The 21,673-nt window shown below is 39.1% G+C and overlaps 1 protein-coding gene across 14 annotated transcripts in view; it reads left to right on the top strand.

Annotated features, from left to right (window-relative positions):
• The window catches only part of bcas3 (BCAS3 microtubule associated cell migration factor), a 185,005-nt gene that overhangs the window by 37,564 nt on the left and 125,768 nt on the right, over positions 1-21,673 (top strand). For all 14 annotated transcript variants that reach the window (XM_027147721.2, XM_047820655.1, XM_027147719.2 and 11 more), the window contains 3 exons: positions 615-748; positions 6,055-6,319; positions 17,032-17,182. In XM_027147721.2, the coding sequence (XP_027003522.1) occupies positions 615-748; positions 6,055-6,319; positions 17,032-17,182 (550 nt within the window). The remainder of the gene's footprint in view (positions 1-614; positions 749-6,054; positions 6,320-17,031; positions 17,183-21,673) is intronic.

Here is a 21,673-nt window from a genome sequence, read left to right as displayed (position 1 = left end):
TCAACCCTCTTGCACGTGTCAGTGCAAGGTCTTCTAATGCCCTGCCATTTAAGCTCCTTTTTATACATTTGTCAAACCGCTTTATGAAGACTTGTCTCTAATTACAGCCTTCTGAAACCTCAGCATAAAAGTTTGAGCTTTGGAACATGACGAGTGTCGTGTTAAGTTATGATTGAGAAAGCTGTGCTTTGCTGCGTCTTTTGTGTGATTTTGCCAGACTTTCATATCTGTGTAAATATAGCTTGCAGAGCTGTTTTGAAAATTATATTCTGTATCGATGTTTAAAGTCATTCTTTCCTCAGTGTGGTTTGTTAAGTGTGTTGTTTATAGTAAGAGCCTATTCTTTCTGTAACTTGACTAGCATACTAGTGGTGGAATGAAAGGCTCCGTCAGCAGAGGTTCCACACGGGTTCTCCTGTGGTTGGGTTTAAATATGAGCCGCACGCTGTCATGCCCTGAGCACTGAAGGGTGCGCTTGGGCATCAGGTTGTGTGCCAAGACTGCTTGTACCTTCCCTAATCGTAGCCTTGGTGCCGTTTATTTAGACCAAAATGATCAACAGGCTCTACACTGTTTTACGTAACTCATTAATAAACTGATATTTCTGATTGCAGGTATGTTGCTGGTGACTGCTGACACATTAGGGCATGATTTTCATGTGTTTCAAGTCCTCACTCACCCGTGGGCATCGTCACAGAGTGCGGTTCATCACCTGTACACCCTCCACAGAGGGGAAACTGAGGCTAAGGTAAGACAGTGTACACACACCTCTTTGGCCTACACTAACGGCTCTGTCTTTTTGCTATATAGTACAGATTCATCTATTAATATTTCGGTATTCAAAAAAGGTTAAAGGCAAATACAGCAGGAAGTTTTGGAGTATTTTATTAACTCGCACTGTTGTGTGACTGTGTTCCTCTTTCACACATATACACGTTCACACCAGCTTTTTTCATTTGTGATTCCGATGAAATATTGCTTCTCTAAATTCTTTTAATCATCAGCCTAATCACTAAAAGTCTTTGAGGGCCACCCACTGTGTTTATGGTCCCTGTGTTTTAGATTCTTAGGGAATATGCAGTTTGAACATGTTTTTCATCCTCTTTGGATCCCTTTGTGTTTTCTAAATACTGTCAAGAGACATGACTCGGAGCACCGTGCAACTCTACACAGAGCAGGACTCGGCCCTGCTGCTGAACTCTCCCTGGCTCTTTCATGATTTTCCTGCACAGCGTGTGAGAGACAACAAACAGTCTGCCAGCGATCCTCGGGGAGTCCTAACTGATCTGAAGCGTGATGTAGGACCAGGCAGTCTTTATTGGTGTTATAATCCTCTGGAAGAGCGCAGAAGTGTTCGCATTGTGAAAGTGAAATGTTAATAGAAATATCACTTTATTTTTAGGGATGACGCATCAACAATTTTTCCCTTTGGATGGACCAGAAGGAAACTTTTAAAATGATTTTAAAGACTTTAACTTTGCACCATAAGTACTTTAGTAGTACAAAAAAAGCTGACGAGAATTCTGGAGGTAACACAATCGAGTGAAAGTGGAAAAACTGCAATTTAAAATACCTTACATATAAAAAAGTAGTAATGATGCATTTTTTTCCTCAAAAAAAATTCATTCATCTTTGCAAAGTTATAGAAGTATAACTTAAATGTAATACAAATGGCCACAGAGATTAACATGTTTAATTAATCATATAAAATGGACAATTAAAAAAAAATGGGAGCGTGAAGATCACCTAATTATAACCATCCAGAAGATGACTGATTTGTTTAAAGAATTGTCAGCAGTTTGAATTCAGTGCTACAGCCATCTGTTATCCTGAGCCGAGGGAGCTGTATTGGTTCTCTTTGTGGGAGGAAAAACATACTCCTCTGTCAGTCGCAGTGACACGAGCCAATTTCAGGCACCTGTGAGCTGGTGCATACGGAAGAGGACAGATAGAGCTTTCCGGCGTGGGTGTTCGGCTGCCCTGCAATGCAGCACAAGCAGCATTTTGAAGAGATGCAGAGATTGGCTTTATGTGTCTCAGAGGAAGCACATGAGCCTTCACTCGCCCTGTTTGGTAGTTGTTGTATGATGAGAAGAGCTGGATAGTGGGTGGGAACTGGCAGGTAATTTGGGAGGAAAAATTGGAGCTGCACAGATGTAATTCAGATGTTGCGTGCTGTTCTGTGCTGTTTTAAATAATCACGATTTTTAAAATGCCCTTATAGCAAGCTTTCTCAAGCAAAAAGAAAAGAATCATGTTTCACTGCATTAACAACCATTAACAATTGTTAACTGTTTATATTTCTTATTCTTTATTTTCCTTATTGTTCTCACTTTCCACTATGATGAAATCTCTAGTCAGAGAAGTCGGTGGTCTACTCTGGCTTTCCGAGGTATTATCCGGTGGAGGGACGTTCACACAAATCCTTCCTGTTGACACGTTTCCCGCTTCTCACATGGTCCTAAATGCAGCATTAAAGCATTGAAAAACACTCACTTGTGATAAACAGAGCCACAACTCTGCCTGACTGTTTCACTTAAAGTTTGCAAAGTGTCAGTATTTGACAGTCCCAGAGGGCTAGAGATATTCCCACCCTGACTTGCTCAACTTTTCACCAGGATATCTGGGTCTGCAGCCTGTGCATGACCGAGTAAAAGAGCAGCTGTTATTGCAGATCAGAATGTGTTTAAATGTATTTTCATATACATGTAAACTGTACCACATAGAGTAACTACTTATTTTATTTTTTTTGCTTGAATTGGAGCCATTTTTAATTATTAAGTCAGATGTTTTTTTTCTTAGTCATCATTAATATTTTCCAGGAACTGGTAACATGTCCCTGCATTTTAATGTTCAATAAATGTTTAGAATACACGGTTGTCACACATCCATTGGGAGAACAGCAGCTTTTTCAGCTGTTACATTGAACTGTTTTTTTTTGTTTTGTGTTTTTTTTTTTGTTGGCAACCTGTGAGGTATTATTTGCTTCAGCAGAACTACTAATATTTATCCCCGAAGGCCTGTATGTATCCAGCAAAGTGTCATGTTTGGATATGCACACAATGATGATCTCTGCTCCAGTGTGCAAACGTCTCACAAACTAACACAGTCCAAAGCACCGCCAGCTCTAAAAGCCTGCCTATCCTTTTCTCCCATTATTTCTCATGCTTACAAACACTGTTATCATGCTCTCTTCAAAACGATTCACTATTAAGCACTGCCTATAAATCCTCTTTAACAGTCAGAACTTTGGATGTTATTTGCATTTTTTGGCCACTTTTCCTGTAAAAAAAAAAGTCACATTTCCAAAGAAAGTCCTGCTATGTGTAATGTGACAAATAACAAATCACTGGATTTCATGGAATTTTTCACATTTTATTCATCAACCACAACTAAATTGGGTCAGCAGGTCTTTCCCAGTAATGTGTCTCGTCCTTTGCATATGAGCCCTTCTGCTAATTTCCCAAGAACTGTCCCAGGGATTATTCCCGAAAGACTTTTATGCTTTCACAGTTAACCCTTTCTCCATTAAATCCATTCTAGAACCTGTGAAAGAGACCTCAGTGTCACATTCCTGTTGAAACCATGTGTGTGTACATACATATAATATGTTGGGCATGCATGCCTTGCACCTTCATGGTTGGGGGTATGATTCCCCCTGTGCTTTAGAGATTTCCTCCAGCTACTCTGGTTTCCTTCCCAGCCAAGTACATGTTGTAGTGTGTGCAGTTGAGTCCTGCAATTGGCACCTTGGCCAGGATTTCCCCTGACTTGTACCCAGAGCCCTCTGGGAAAGGCTCCATGTTCACTTGGACTCGGTGTTCGATTAGTAGCTTGTCCGTTTTCTATATGGCTCACTATGGTATCTGTAAAATAATGGTGACTCTTCAACTAAGAAAGTAGTTTTCCACCATGAACACACAGTTCAATTCAGCGTAAGCCCATAGCAAAGGGTTTCCCTTTCACATTTACAAACCCAGACACTCTTATCCACTTTCGTTTATTCCTTTTATACAACTGAGGTTTAAGAACCTTGCTCTAGGAACCAGCAGTGGCAGTTGGTGGCCCTGGGATTCAAACTCACACCATTTCAGATTGCTGCTCCTGGCTGATTTGTGTGTAAGCCAGCATGGTCTTTTTTTGTGTCAGCCTATTGGACTCTGGCTTGTGTATTCTGAGATGCTTTTCTGTTGCATATTTGTAAAGCACGATTATTTGAGTTAGCATGGTCCTCCTGTAGTTTTATAACTGAGATCCCATTTTTCCCCATTCTGATGACCTGATGAAGCTCTTGACCTGAATGTACATGTTTTTATAAAGTGAATAGTAATCAGTTCATTTCAGTTTAATGACCCTTATCATGATGTATCTGTACAATATAGAGCTTTGCACCTTCTAGTTTTGATGTTGAACTCAAACAGGCCCATTTCCTGTGTAGGTCCAAACCTGAACTGTAATTCAGAATCACTGTTAGTGGGCCACAGCAAGGTTTGTTGCCAGTCCATGCGTAGGCTTTGATCCTGCATTGTAAACAGCATGAGGAACAGAGAGCACGCACCCTCTAAGACACATTATCTCAACCAGAACAAATAAGAAGAGTGATAATGCCCTGTGGGCAGACACAGACACTCTACCTTATCTCACTGGCTGGCTGACTGCGTTGGTTCTAACTACCAGAAAGCTCTTAGAAGTGTGCATTAATGTAAATACCACCCCACTGATGTCCAGCATGTCCCATGACTCAAACCTCTAACTAACCACTGAATTCTTCTGTTTCTCTTCTGTTTATCTTTTCAAAGTGTTCACATTGTTTGCGTTGGTAAAGTCTGCATCCTTGAATTGGTATGACTAATGAAATAAACCAGACAAGTAATGACAAAAAAGAACTGATGTCACCTTTAGTATTTGGAAGGGTGTTGCGGAGCAGGAAGTGGTCATCGAGCTGCCGCCACTAAACCGCTTATCACCAACACACTCAGACTGATGTGAGACTGATAGGCTGACAATCTGATAGGACTGGAGATAGAGCTAGTGCATTCCTGTAGGTGATGGATAATCACGAAAGGTGCGGTCGAGAATGTTCATTACAACAGGCAACGTTGTGGGAAGGCACTTTAGATGGACCGATCTCTTTGGAAGGCTGTTGACGAGGCTGAGCGGTGGTATGATCAGACTTCCAGAGGCGCCGCAATGAAGAGATTATCTCTAGCACTCGGAGGCGAACTTAATCAGCACAGTGTGTTACTCAGATGTGGATTGTGTACTGATAGAATGTGTAGGTTGGCTCCTTGTGTTTTGAGTAACACAAATGGCACGTGTTTAGTGCAAGATTGTAAGACTGGCATGCCGGTCATCTTGTGATGACCTCTTACATTCCACGCCAATCTGCATTGATAAGCAACACCTCGCTCATTCTTTTCTATCTTCACATGACTCACATTTTTGGGGAGATGCTATCTGTGAGATTTTTAACAGTCTCTTTGTTGGCGGCTCATACAGGTATATACTAAACACCTGGTTGTTCCTTGTTACACAAACCTGTTACTGCAACCTCCTTTTTATGTAACACTTTTAGCCCTTCTTCACTAGTATCCTGACCACATCAATGTTGATTATTTTCATGTCTTGTTCCTTTGTTCCAAAGGACGGTTATTTGTTTATTAAAGAACAGCACTAATTTTAATGTTGGGAAATGATTCCTGTTCCTCTACGTTCCTCACCAGACACAATTTTTCTCTTTATATTGACATTATTAAGGAAATCTTTCTTTAAATGCAATGATAAGACTCCTTCCATAAAAAAATCCTAGTTTCACCATATCAGCAAGTGCATATACAATTTTTCAGTTTTTTGGCTGCATTTGTTTTCATAGACTCTGAACTTGGTACTGTGTAAAATATGGATGCATTTCTATCTTAATGCTGTTTATTGATCAAACTGATATTTTACATTAAGTGAGAAATGAATTTAATACTCTCTTACTCTCGTTAATACTTTTATACTCTCTCTCTCTCTCTCTCTCTCTCTCTCTCTCTCTCTCTCTCTCTTTTCCAGGTGCAGGACATCTGCTTCAGTCCTGACTGCCGCTGGGTGGTGGTCAGCACGCTGCGTGGCACTTCACACGTCTTCCCCATAAACCCGTACGGCGGTGCTCCATGTGCCCGCACACACCTGTCCCCACGTGTAGTGAATCGCGTGAGCCGCTTTCAGAAGAGCGCCGGCCTCGAGGAGATCGAGCAGGAGCTGAACAGCAAGCAGGGTGGTCGCTGCAGCCCCATCGCCGGCCTTTCCAGCAGCCCGTCCGGCTCGCCTCTACACGGTCAGCATAACCACTGCACATCTACTGCGCATCTAATGCACCTGCACAACACAAACTTTTCACACAGCTCAGCAGTTGTGCAGTCACTTGTTTCACTCATAAATCCAGACAAACTTATTTCTATATATTAGTTAGTTAGTTTTTCCACACTCACTGACAGTAGTTTGTTCTGTTTGGCAAAGTTGCTGCTTTTAGACACAAGTCTTCACCTTTCAAACCACCCTTGCTATGTATGTCTTAGTTTTTTATTTAACAACTTCAGTAGCTTTATGTTCATGTCTGATTAAAGTAACTGTTGGATTCCAAAATAATACAGTATATTTACATATAAATACAATATACGAAGACAAAGTCTTTTTTTTATATATTTTAATCGCTTCATTAATATATTATATAGGTTTTGTGCATCAGCACAGAATTTTCTATTTGTAACTTTATTTGTGTGCATAAATGAATATTGTTTGCTGTATGACCTATTTTTGTACCAGGACAGGTTTATTTATATTTTCTCCAAATATTTCACGTTTGCTGTTAAGTTGTTCTAAGAAGACATGACATTAGCAAAAGTCATGGAAGAACAACAAAGGGCAGTGGTTATAGCATTGGTATCGGGACTGATACTGGGTTCTCCTGACAGTCAGGAGACAGTTTGTTGCAAATTTTGATGTTGCTTCATGTGATCCATTGGATTGCAAATGTTTTGAACCCGGGACCAATTTAACTGTAAAATAAATTTCACAGACTGTTTAAATATTAGGTTATTTAGCAACAGATCACATTAGGTTCAAGCTGACATTATTTTTAGGTTCACTTGTTTTTGGATTAGTGATGATTGGATCGAACCCATTCAGTTCCAGTCAAACAGTCTAATAACAACTAATAAAAAAAAACAATTCCTAATAAATCAGTAATAATAATGATGATAACACAAAGTATCAACACAATTGTAATTTCCTCCCTGGACCCCACTTGAGAACCACTGATGTGATGTATAAATACATGCTGCATACATACTATGTTTAGTGCGTATATTATTCTATATGCAGAGGTCTGTTAAAAGAAATCTAAGATAGCCACGGTCATTAAAGAGTTAATCACATCACCTTAGAAGACCTTGTACCCAAACCCACTGCCCTCAGTGTCACAGCTCTGTGTGATACACTCTGTGTGCACTAGATTTGTTACACACTGTCCATGGCTGCAAACACACAAGATCGACAGTCCCATGAGCACACACACAAACACACTCCGTGCTGACTGCCACAGGAGCTGGCGTGGCTGTCGACACTGTTTACTCATCAGTGCTCTCTAGTCCACAAAGCAGCAGTGGGATTAATCAATACCTCGTACACACTGAAAGCACCCTGCTGATGTGTGCTCAGCAGGCTCCAGCAGCCCAATGGGTGTTTGTGGAGCCCCCTGGAGAGGCTCTAAAGGGTCTTACTTACTCACTGTCGCTCTGGGTCATTGATCACACACACACACACACACACACACACACACACACACACACACACACACACACACACACACACACACACACTTTCCTTCCACATCAAGCTGTCACAGGAGAATGTTTATTAATCAGTTTGCGATGACTAAATCCTCATTAAATAGGGCAAATCTGTGACATGGCAGAGCTCAGGGGGTCTCATGTAGCCTCGCAGTCCTCGGAAGATCCGTTTCTTAAATCAGACTCGCTTTTCAAAACAGCGCATTAGGGTCCACCTGTCACAAATTAGTCCTTTGTCTGAGTCTGCTCCTGCAGCAGTGACCAGGCAAAATTTACACTGATGAAGAGGAATCTGAAGATGTGGAAGTGTACATTTTAAACCATGTTCAGGATTTTACTTCAAAGCACAAGGCTGTCCTAGTTTTTATAACTTCAAGGCTTGTTCAGTCGATCCCCAGGCTAAAAGATAATAGGTTAATGGATTCTGGCTTTTTCACTCATTCACGTGTGTGTGTGTGTGTGTGTGTGTGTGTGTGTGTGTGTGTGTGTGTGTGTGTGTGTGTGTGTGTGTGTTTGTGAGAGAGAGAGAGAGAGAGAGAGAGAGAGAGAATAAGCATTATGCTCGTCTGCTACTTCTCTTCCCCTTTCTGTGGTCCCCAGAGGACGGGTGAGTTCTTACTCTCCTGAAGGCCCTTACTTTGAACTGGAATGTCTGGACCACTTACTTCCTGTCAGCACACACTTCCTCTTTTACAGCTCTTCATATTTAACTTATTCTGTCAAGATTCATCACCAGCATTTAACCTCCTTTGGACTATGAAGATTTTCTGAAGAAGTGATTTAGATTTTTTGTCTGGCATATTGAATTGCCATTCACACACGTTTTGTTAAAATGATAATTTTATTAATGGAATTAATTATTAATGAAGATATTTATCTTTGTTTTCTGTGGACTGTTTGATGAAAGAATGACAATCAATAGCTTGATGGATTCTAAAATCCACTGTAAAATACAATAGATAGATGAAAATCTAATATATTAGTAATTCTAATTCTGTTCGGTAGATTTAAGGCCATTCATTAGTCTGAGAAAAAGCCAGGAAAAGCCAAATGAATCCTAATTGTGTTTTTTTTTTTTTTTGTCTTGGTGATACGTGAGGTTGTGGGTGTGAAGCCGGAAGCAGATTAAGAACGTGAAAAGTTACAGCATAGTAGCCATAACAAGTGGTGTGTGATTGTCGGCTGTGACAACACATTGATTTGGGGAAGGAACTGGAGACATACACATCCTACACGACTGGCTGGGTGCAGAAATAGAACTTTTTTTTTTTTTGCTCTCTGTTTAATTATGGAGCTTTTTTTATTTTTCCTCTGATACACAATTATTGCATGAAGCTTAAAATAGATGTCCAGCTTGTGTACACTTTATTTAGAATGACATTTTAACGTGACTTTTAGAAAAAATTATGCCATGATGATTGTGTGCATAAATATGTTATAGCGCTAAAGTTTTCATCAAAAAACGGATGAATACATGTCACATTGTCTTAACTCTATTGAACACAGCAATTTAAATAATTTTAATTTAATTACTTCATCCAGCTCAAATTAAGCTTCTAGTGCCTGGTGTGTGTGTGTGTGTGTGTAGGTGTGTGTAGGTGTGAGTGTGTGTGCGTGTGTGTACTGTATGTGTGTGAGTGTGTATGTGTGTGAGTGTCTATGTGTGTGTGTGTGTGCATGTATGTGTGTGAGTGTGTATGTGTGTGTGTGTGTGCGTGTATGTGTGTGTGCGTGTGTGTGTGTATGTGTGTGGTTTGTAGTCAGACGAGCAGGTCTTATATGCTTCGGCCGGGTCAGAAAACATACTCTGTAATCAAAAGCTGGCTTTTTTCCACGGCAAACGCACACCCCTGAAATCCATCTCTGTGACTTTAACAGCGAGTTGTCTTAAAGATAAAGTGCCGCTCGTCCTCTCAGTAAACATCAGGCATCCAATCAAGCCAAGCATCAAAGCGCGGTTCTTGTTTTAACATACCACATGTATCATCATGTAGATTTATTGCTCTGGTTATAGTGTGTTGTGTCGGTGCCACGAGGCTGTAGTGTACATGCTGTTCCCTCTCAGCCCTTTGTGTGGTGCTGTACTCTCAGCTTTGACTCACCAAGCCACAGAGTTACTGCTGGAGCTCGGGAGAGCAGCGGGATTATCTCATAAGGCTTGAGTTGTGCACCTAAATTTCTTCTTGATATGAATCTAATCCAACAGAAATGCTGCAGCTACTCGGGGAGTTGTGGTTTTTGAATGGCCTCCTGCTGGGAACGTACAGCTTTGTTTCCGCTTCTGATCAGACATTAAAGATACTGTAATGAGGACTGATGCAAAAAATAAATGAAGATAAACATGCCTGCTTTTCAGAGCTCATATTTTTGGGATTTGTACAAAATTAAAAGACAAAAACAAAAAACTATTAACTAAATGTAAAATTGTGTTGTTGTTTTTTGTTATATATAAAGGGTGGAAATAACCATTATTATAACAAACAAATTATTATAACATCTATAACCATTATTATAACAAATAAATAAACAAGGAAACAATTTTCTTTACAGCTTTACAGTATCTAAAATCTGAATTTAAGAAATTCGGAATTTAAGATGCAAAAATGTAGCAGTTAATTTGAGTAAGTAAACATCTTGCTAGTTTTATTTTTCATTCACAAACGATTCTTAAGAGACAAAGCATATTTTTAAAAATGTATTTGTGAAATTTACAGCAAATGTACTGCTCATTTAGTCCAGCTAATTTTCTTTCCTGCATTGAAAAGACAGCACATAAAAACAGCACGTTTTATTAACACGTTTTATATCAGTAAAGATTTCATAAATTTGCATTTTAGGTCCTGTCCGGTTTTATTATAGTTCACCTACAATATATATCTTTATTGCTTAGATGCCTCTTTAAAGATTTTGTGTCTCACTGGCGCACGTGTGTGTGTGCGTGCGCGCACGTGTGTGCGTGTGTGTGTGTGTAAAGAGAACCGGTGTAGATTTATCAGTCATCGTGAGCTGTGGTGATATTTCTTGTCCTTTCTCTCAGTGTGTTTTCGACACTTCTCATGACCTGAAGCTCTGCAACACAAGTTCTCACCATTTTACACAGAACCTTCTCCTCCTCCTCCTCCTCCTCCTCCTCACAGTAATTAACTTTACTCCTGATCTTACAGGAAATGTCTGGAAGATTTCATTTAGTCTTACATACAGCAATATATTTTTCTGTTACATTCCCTCAAAAAAGAAACAAAGAACAACAGCAAAATGTGGTCAAATATTTCTTTTTGTTTGTTTTTGTCTCTTTATTTCTCAAGGTCTGTTTTGAGACTGCATGGTTCTTTTAATTACTTAAAAAAATACTTAAATTAAATTCATTTTATTATTTGCATCGATGAAACCGTTTTCATGTAGAGATGTATTCAAAGCTGTGAGCAGAAAAGGAGGTTTGAATTTAAAGTAATGTTAATATTATTTAAACACTATAATTATTTATGCATCTGGGTTCAGAGCAGGTGGTGCATTAGTAAAAAAAAAAAAAAAAAAAGCTGGACATTTTAATTACATTACACATTTAGAAAATATGCCATTGTTGAAATCAGTAAATTTAGAACTTTGGGCTTGCTCATATATGTCAGATGTTTCCTTTAATTATATGACCACATGTTCTTTGCTTCCCAAATGAAACCCAAATTAACTACGTGAGAGCAGTTTAAAGTGAGATTTAGTTCGGAGGCGAAGAACACGTGGCATTATGGTGGTCACATTAATTAAAGGAAACAGTAACGTGGTGTTGATGTTTAACACACAAAGGGCTCCTTATTTAGAAACCGTGTTTTTGTTGTGTCATTATTAGAATTTTGGTAGACTGTTAAGATTCAGCAAAGAAAGTTACAACCATTTTGTTTTGTTCTGTGTCATTTTGTTAAGACTTTAGATGGTAATAATAATAATAATAATAATAATAATAGTAATAATAATAATAATAATAATAATAATAATGTGCTTATCTATCTATCTATCTATCTATCTATCTATCTATCTATCTATCTATCTATCTATCTATCTATCTATCTTGCTAACTATTAGCGATTATCTACAAGCAGTGAGTATTTTAAATAGACAGACAAAATTTACATAAACGTCAACATATCTTACATAAAAGTAATATTTCTTAAAGATCTTAAAAGATTAACATGTATTCAATGTAGCTTACAAACATACAAACTTGTCACTATTTGTTTACTATTTTATAGATATAGATAGATATCGATAGATAGATAGATAGATAGATAGATAGATAGATAGATAGATAGATAGATAGATAGATAGATAGATAAATGACGCAATTGGATACATTTTCTCTTTCAAAGTAAATCAACAATTTTATTCAGTGTAGATTTATGAACATAAAAATCTATCTATCTGTCTATCTATCTATCTATCTATCTATCTATCTATCTATCTATCTATCTATCTATCTATCTATCTATCTATCTATCTATCTATCTATCTATCGTTCGTAAACACAACTTGTATATACTTTAAAGCACTACAGCAGAGAGATTTAATATATTTATTTGAATGGGAAAGCTAGTGTGGAATGAATTGTAATAGTTTGATTAGTAGTAGTAGAGATTGCACCGCACATTTGCGTTTGTATTTATTTCTGCATGTAAGTGTTAGAAATCTCACTTGTTGAAGTTTTGGGCCATGTCGGTTTAGCTGCATGTTTTCTATAATCATGTATTGACTAAAACCCTGGCACATCAGTGCTTCCACAGAGAGGATATTTCTACATCTTCAAGGCAGTGTTTTTTTTTTTTCTTCAGATCAAAAGCCGGCTGTGGTTTAGCTTAAAGATGTCCAAAATGGCTTTTTGTCATTGGAGCCTTCATGACTCGGAGGGTTAGATATACTCCCCACTTATACATAAGTAAATTGACATGATCAGATTACTGTTTCATGATCAGAGCCACATGCTGAGGTCCATTGATTGAGTCGCTGGATGCCTTCCTGTTCATCCTCTTATGCCCCATTTGCTCACTGCGCTCAACGGAGGTGAAAGATGCAGCGCCCTGCACACACACACACACACACACACACACACACACACACACACACGTGCACACCCTCTCTTTCGTAACAACACAACTCTCCCAAACAAACTTGCCCACATATGGTTCTTGTCATAGTGTCATTTGATCCCCTGTGTGGTACAGATTCCCAGTGTCACCAAGGTGCTTGCTGATGAGCTGGAAGTGCAGACATGTTGTATAACTGATTGAATTTCATTTTTCAGGCATCTGTATATATTTAGCATGAGTTGTTTAATAACTTAGATGCCCATATCATTTTAAATAGTATTACATATATCATATTTAAATCTCTTCTCATCTTTATATCTGCAGTTTGACTTGGTTCTACAGTATATCAGCGGGTCTACAGATTTGTTTGTACTCTGTCACTAAATATCAAACTGTTCATGCTGTACGATGATAGAGATTTTTTATTATTATTTTCTTATCTCTGATACTTTTTTTTAAAATCTTGGCTTCATTTAAACGTGTACATTTCTAGCTATTAGTTAACAAAAAAAACAAAACAAACCAGCCCGCTTCCTTTACCTTATAAACGCAGAATCAAGTATCCCGTCTCTCTTGTAAAAGCAGCTACGCTACAGCAATATGTCCTAATATTCAGGACGTTTTACAGTATATTACACTTGCTGTCAATAAAATGTGCTGTCAAAACTTGCTGTCCCTAACATCCATTCAGTGGATGATGGCAGCTTGCCATGTTTGCAGATGCTGGCTCAACTCCACTTTGAGCTCAAAAATAGTAGCCCAGCAGATACAGTTTAAAAAGAAGAAGAAGAAGAAGCTGAGGCAACCTTGGCTCTCATTCACCATTACCCAGGAGTCAGCACTGATGTCTTTTCCACCAATGTCTGATTTCCTCAGAAAACAGTAAATCTTGTGAAGTTTATTTTCTTTGCAGCATCTGTGTTTTATAATGGTCCTTTTAATTTGTTTTCACTTTGTCCAGTGGGATTGCTTTTATCCCGCACTTTCTGGTCTCCAGTTTTTTTTTCCCCCTCCTGGAAGTGAGTATTTTAATAATGATAGTTCTGGGAATTGGCACAGCCAGACTTGACAACGCTTTCCCTGTAGCAGAACAGCCATTGTTCCTCTTCCTCTCGTCTTCTCCCTGCCTCTTTCAGTCCCCGCCTCCTGTGTGCTGCAAACTTCATCCAAATCATGCCTGTGAAACTTGGACTTAGAGGGGGAAAAAATTCAAGATTGGGGAAATGGTGTGTGTGTGTGTGTGTGTGTGTGTGTGTGTGTATGTATGTGTATGTATGTATGTATATATATATATATATATATATATATATATATATATATATATATATATATATATATATATATATCAGTATTCCCTTAGTAGGGCTTTGTATAAGACACTTCTTTGCAGTCACAAATCCTCCACCATTTCTCAGTGTTTAACTTTTAAACCTGCTGAAACGCAGTATATCATATAACCCGCCGTCATTATTTCCCAGCAAGGGTTTTTCATATGAATACAGAAACGCGAGAGTGGATCGTACGTGTCACTTGTTAAAGGTACTTTTCAGGAGCAAAAACATGCGTGGCACTTTCCCTCATGCAAATAGAACAGCTTGAGAGAGAAAAACAAGATATCAGTGACAGGGCAGGCAAGTCTGTGCCATTAGAAGAAAATGCAAATGAGCGAGAGGGGGCAGGATCCTGAGGGGTCAGGTGACAGCATGACCCAAGCTCTCTCCTGAGTGAGGGCTGCAACGGCTGCGGATTTGCATTGATGGATCTTCTTTCCATCGGCCTGTCACGTATGAGTGCGCAAGCTCTCGCGCATGAGCCATTAATCAAATAACAGCTCTGTAGGCAGCATGGCTTGGACTGACCAGGCACCTTACACACCTAGACGTGCCACTTCTAAGACTTTGGGTCAGGCAGGCCATTCTGACGTTAAAATCTACTTTGCATCCCGACTCAGTCTTGGGTGCATCTGGGAGACATGCGCAGGATTAGAGCGCTGTAAACCTGCCATGAATGTAACTGCCCCTGCTTTGTGCTTTGGGCAGACGTTAAAATGATGGAGAGGAAAGGTAATACAAGGGCAGAGTATGTCATCTTGGAAAGATGCTAAATTCATTAAGATTTTTCCTTCCTCTTCTCCTCGTCTTTGTCTGTCAGAAGCACCATTATGGGTTTTCAGGCTGCTTCCTGTTCAAATTCCTTTTCTTTTCTGCTGCTCTTGTGCACAAAAGGTAGCTGCGTTTGGGGTGTAGTGGTTTTGAAATGTGAAGGGCCCTCGAGAGCCAGGCACTGCGTGGAATAGGGCGGGGGTTTGTGTAATGTCTCCAGCAAAAGCCTGGCTTTATTGAGGGCCATGAGCCCTAAATAGCCGCTCTTGGGTAAGCACAAAGCCAGCGTTTCTGGGCATTAGTGAAACACAGAGAGTCTGGGTAATGATCTAAAACCCCTCTAAAACACTGGTGCACGGCTGTTCTCAGTGCTTTCACTCCAAGATAATCAGGTTTTATGTTTTAGAATTCTCCCATTGAAGGCTTTTGCTCTGTGTATAACCTGAAATTCTATACGATTACAGAGACGGTCTCAAAAACATAGCAGTTTGATGAAACATAATGGAGGAAGAAAAACACCTCTTTGTTGATTAAGCTGTATGTTTATTCTATAGGATGTATATTATTGTGGCTTTTGAATACACACACACACACATACACACACACAGAAGAAGAAGGATGGAATACACATCACAGACATTTTTATTTCAGGTAACACTGTGACTATATGACTTTTCTGAGTGTTGAATTCCTATCATAATTCCTTATGGTAGTACATTCTAATATGCACGTTAAGAGTTGCACTTACAGATGTTGTAGGTAAGTAAGTCGTATTTACTTACTTTATGAAATCAAGTGATGTTTAGGCTTCATTAGCATTTGCACGGCACCCTGCACTGCTGGCATAAACAGTATACTTCATTATCACTCATTTCTTTACTAGCTCGTGGGTTCAAGTATTTGAATTGTCTATGGATCTTTTATAAAAACATGCAGGAAATACAGAGCATGCCGAGGCCTGTCGAAAACAGGTGTCCTTTTTATTAATAAAATGAATTCTCTGGTGCATTTCGGCAGATCGTAATGCCATTAATTGTGTGTGTGTGTGTGTGGGTGTGTGTGGATGAATTTATGTTTGTATATATTTATATACATTATGGAGTTGCAGCAGGATGCTATGGAGCATTGTGTTTGGTCATCTTGTGCATCAGACTTGTGTGCTTAGCTTTCTGTCCTCTATTTGTTTTTGTTTGTTTTTTTCTGATTCTCACTTCAAGATAAACTTTTAAATCTGAAAGACCTTTTTCAGATGGGATATAAACTGTAGGATATGATTGTATGTCACAGCCACTTTGTGCAGGTTTGTCAATTTGTGTGGGGGTTGTTTGATGAGTGGGGGTAATTTAAGCAAGGCTGTGATTGCGGTTGATTAACGCGGGCCTCTGTAGTGTAGCATCTTGAGCCAGTTAGCCTTAATCAGGCCTATGCTGGACTCTAAAGAGTTGTTCTGAGATGTGTGTGTGTGTGTGTGTGTGTGTGTGTGTGTGTGTGTGTGTGTGTTGTGCACTGTGGGTGTCAGTAAATCACAGGGCAAGATGATATGTTATTGTAAAAATAAACCGGGGAGATTTGGGAATTTTTTTTGTCCTCTGTTTGAAACTGTGCTCATTTCTTTTATGTTTGCAAAGTGGATTAAAGGCCGGTAATACACAATCAATGAGAATTCCTTTCAAAAAGATAATTTTGTGTAGTAAATAATATGCATAAATTGTTTTGACGCCTCTGCTGTGATGATTTAATATATAAAGACGAATACAGCCCAAAATTTGAGACGTGGAGGTTGTCATTATCATCTGCCTTTACTGTAGTTCTGTATCATTCTGTATTTCAAACATGTTGCAAAAGGAAAACTAAAAAGTGGTGTTTTAGCTTGAGGTTTTGTTGTTTATCCTAGAGACCTAGTGAACTAACACAAGGACTTGGTTTTGAAACTGCGAAGCAATTCAGTTGGATTTTTGTGACAGAAAAGTAGCTTAAATAAATTAGATGCTAATTTGTCTTTTGGTTGTTTTTTTTTAACAGCCAAACTCACCAACCAAGAGTCCTATAACAACTTCACCAACAACAACATGGGGAATCCACGGCTGTCTCCTCTGCCAAGCCTGACAGTGGTGCTGCCGCTGGCACAGATTAAACAGCCCATGACTCTGGGCACCATCACCAAGCGCACAGGGTGAGTTTCTTCACATGCTCTCCAACTACGATTTAACTAAAAATTGAGTCCTCTAGTTTATAGGGTACAAAATGGGTCTGTATTCGACTCTGTACTGGCTTTCTGTGTTGGCTGCTCACCCTCAGGGCCAACCGTAGTACTACAAACATGTCTCAGATGATTTGGGGTGTTATGACATTTTGTTTTCAAGGTACAATTGGCAATTTACATAGTAAAAGCACTTTAAAAAAAAAAAAAAAATTATCGCTATAAAGCCTTTAATGAGCTTTAGTAATATTGCCAGGTCAGTGACTGTGAGTAGGAATTTATTGATTTGTTTGTTTGTTTGTTTGTTTGTTTGTTTGTTTGTTTGTTTGTTTTTGTTCACGATTTGTCACTCTTTTTTAAATATATTGTTCACGTCATTCTGCCTTACTCCTCTACATTCGGCAAATCCCATTTTTAAATTCCCCATTCATATCCGGGGTATTTGAATAATCGTGTTTGTTTGCCAACAGTGTGGTTGTGGTCTATTGTTTTATTTTTATTTTTTTTGTATAGAACATGAGGGCAAAAATGAGGAAAGTGAGACTTAGCTTATTTCATGCAAACTGTGTCAGTTTTCAAACCAATCATGAACGAGTTTGCATCTGCTCTCCGAACGGGATTTAGATTCCTGTCTTCTTGGTGCGTATAGTTCGACTGGTATGCAAACCCAGCTCCGTGTTCTCCTTTATGTTGTTCTTCTCTCGACTCATAATTCATGTATAATTGATGAATAATACCTGCCAAACGCGGAGCCTAGCTTGCGGATCGCCTCCGTGTAATATGAACACATCCTTAAAAACTAGTCAACCGTATCAACGACTGCAGTAAGCATTTACATACTGGCTCGTCATAATTGCGATTTATGCCAATTGTTTATTTTTATTTAAATGGAAAGTTTGAATGGGAAATCCACTAACGAAACAAGTGACGCAGCAGAGGCAATGGCAGAGCCATAAACACAGAGATGATGTACTGTGGGTGGAGGAGTGGAGGCTTATGGTTAAGATACTTGTAGATTTATGGAAATATTTTATATGTCATAGAAACATGCAAACGGAATTTTTTTTTTTTTTTTTGCATGAATTTGAACAATTCCTAGTGTGGAGTTACTTTACCTATGTGTAATGACACCACTCTTCTAAGGATTGATTATATTAATGTTTGCCAGTTTTTAATATGTCTCATTCTCAGATCTCAGATTGGTGTTGATTTGTATAACATCAGCTCTAACAGTAGGTCCAGCTGTGATCTCAAACACTGGTTTATATTACATTTACATTTGCGGCATTTGGCAGCTGCCCTTATCCAGAGCGACCTACATTTTATGTCATTTTATACAACAGAGCAATTGGGGGCCTTGTTCAGGGGCCCAGCAGTGATAACTTGGTGGATTAGAACTCGTGTGAAGATGTGCTTTAGGTTTCTCAGTAACATTCCAAGCTGGATTTTTTTTTGTCTTCTCAACATCTTATCCAGAGAGAAACAGAAAGAGGCTGGTGAGGGATATGCAGTAAATGATAACTGAAACTTGACTCATGGACAATCTAGAGTAACAAATATAACGATGGTTAAGTTCTGTTGACGTAATAAAAGATGTGCTGTGTGTTGCGGTGGTGAAAGAAGTGTGCACGCTGATTGTTTTCCTGTAAGAGTTTTCCCTGTTGTGTTTTTTTTTCTTGACTTATCTTATTTCTGTAGTATTGTTGAAAGAAAGTATTCATCCTTTTCATAATTCCACTGGCTGATTCCACACACCTCCACTTTGCTGGATATCAGGCGGTGTACACGCTCTGTCCTTCTCGTCTGTGCTTTCTTTTCTACAGGTGGATTTTATTTTCATTCTCATCATCTTTTCCTGTTCTGACTGCCTATAGCAGTGACTATAGCAGCTCTCAAAGCCTTAGTGTTGTAGGAACGTGGGATGAAGTGACATATTTGTCTCTCTGCACTGTACCTCACTATGAAGGGAACTAGATGTTTGACATGAGCAACCTTGTACCAGTGCAGAGTGGAGCAGGGTGCAGGTTGGAAGCCTCTCCTGCCCGCTTGCTTGCACGATCAGACGCTCAGTCTGACTGCGCAGGAGCAGTGAAACCCATCTGTCAGACAGTGCAGGCCTCCTCACTGTGTGTATCTGGACAACACTCTGAGCACATGCATTTACACCTGCATGAACAATCCCTGTTGGCAGGATGGAGGTGGGACACACCAGGTGCTCGGCCTTTTGTGTGTGCTGCGCTGCTGTGTGTTTATACACTCGTGTCTACTTCAGCTTGTAGACACACACACACACACACACACACACACACACTCACACACACACAGAGTAGCGTCAAGGATAGGTCAAAAAAAAAATAGACTATTCGAAGAAATCCCACACACTCCTTTGATGCACTGATCCATGTTCAAAGCTATGAGAACAACACCATGGAAAAATATTAAACGTATTGTAAGTGTGGATTAAGTTATTTGCGTAATAATCAGATTTTAATCCTGAATGATTTGTACAATTTTTACTTCATTAAACATTCGCCTGTAATTTTTGGGTGTTTTGGTAATTATGCCTTTTTTTAAAAAAAAGGTCTTGCCTGAGAGGCAATACATTACACATTAAATGTCATCGGTATTTATGATTAAAATGCCTGTTTTCCTCTGCTGTCCCTGGGCAGGTTGAGGTCAGGGCTCTATGCGGGATATTAGAGTTTGTCTACTCCAACCTCAGCACGCTATATCTTCATGGAGCTCGCTTTGTGCACAGTGACATTGCGATGTAGATACACAAGTGTTCAAGTGTCTCTGCTATACAAGTGAGTGCTTCCAAGTTTGTGCCATCAGTTTGCAGAAGGACACATATGGGTTTGGTGGTCAGGGATCCACATGGCCTTATAGTGTAGACTCGGATTTAAAAATCACTTCCTTTACTTTGGAAAATGACAGAATTTACAAAAGAAATCTTGCAAAGGCATCAGTAACAATAAATCAATGAGTAAGTAAAGTGGTAGGACTGGCACTACGTCCTTGTTCACAGCTCCTTCACAGGAAGAAAATGTTATAAAGTCTGATGGGGTAAATATTTGTAAATGATATATTAAGAAAAAGAAAACCGAGAACTCAGTTTGAGAATGTATCTGTAATAGTCATGACTTCACTGTGGAGCAAAATAAACTAAATGATCCTTTAAGCATAATTTTGTTGACTGTTGATCTACAGCTATGTGTGTGGTATAACAGCTACATTGCTTTACAAACTTTACATGATAGTTTATTTGCCCAGTGTTTTTCTCTATAATTACTGTCCTGCCTGTAATATACAGTGCTGAAGTGATGTGACTTAAATTGAGCTGAGCAGTAGTAGAGCATCTCTGTGAATTTAATATCATCTTTAGTTTTAATTTAGCTGCTTTGCAAATATTTGCCGTACATCATGCTCTGTGTTATCGACTGTTCAAGGGATTAGGATATAAAGAATATCCAAGGTGCTTGTTATTAAAATTTCACAATGTAATTGGTTGATGTCCATGTTGGCATGCAAGAAGTTTCATAATGAGCTCAGTGTTTGTAGTGAATAGTTTGTAAGGCATAATTTCTACCATAGGGTTTCTCTCTCTCTCTCTCTCTCTCTCTCTCTCTCTCTCTCTCTCTCTCTCGCTCTCGCTCTCGCTCTCTCTTTTACTGTAGCCAGTCAGAGTAAGACCAGGGGGATGTGGTGATTGGTTGTACATCAGCCAGTGAAAATAGTGAAGGCGGGGCTTCATGCTGTCAGTTAAATAAATAGCACGAGTGTGTTTTTAAAAGCTGTTGCTTTTTCCTTAGCAATTATCTAAAGGAGTGTCTAAACTGTCAGATGTACAGTGTACTGAAACACCTTCCAGGGTTTTTTTTTGTTGTTGCTATTTTTAATCTTAAATAAAGGAAAAAGAGTTCTGTTTAATTTGTTTTGTCTTTAAGAAGAACAAAATGTAGGTGAAAACACTGGCACAATTATTACTATAGATTGTAATGTGCATTTGGTGATTCTATAAGGACTTTAGTGTTACTCAGCTACTCATATTAGGTTTTTTATAGACACAAATTCGGTTAACGATTCTCTTTTATTTCTGAATGTAAAGCAGTTTTTATTATTCCAGTTGAACCCTCTGTCAAAATGATCACTTGTGTTATCACCATGAACATTTAACCCAAGCCACAGGCTTTTCCATGGGGACCTACAAAACACACACCGGCTTTTCCGTTTATCCGTTAACACAGCTGGACATTTACTGAAGCACTTGGTCTGAAGTACTTCTCTTATGGATGGGGGCTATTGAGGACCAATCCTGCAAGCTGCTGGACTGATCATGCACCTCTGTCATGCCTTCATCTGCCAGCTTCAGTCTCTGTGTCACAGTCTTCTGTAAATCAGAACTTCACACACAAAGATCCATGCTAGCCAACCCAAGTCTAACAACTGTCCTCAGCATGCCGC

This window comes from Tachysurus fulvidraco, chromosome 11 (assembly GCF_022655615.1).
Source record: "Tachysurus fulvidraco isolate hzauxx_2018 chromosome 11, HZAU_PFXX_2.0, whole genome shotgun sequence".
Taxonomy (NCBI): domain Eukaryota; kingdom Metazoa; phylum Chordata; class Actinopteri; order Siluriformes; family Bagridae; genus Tachysurus; species Tachysurus fulvidraco.
The sequence above is the reverse complement of the archived record's forward strand: the minus strand, read 5'-3'. Positions and strand labels throughout refer to the sequence as shown.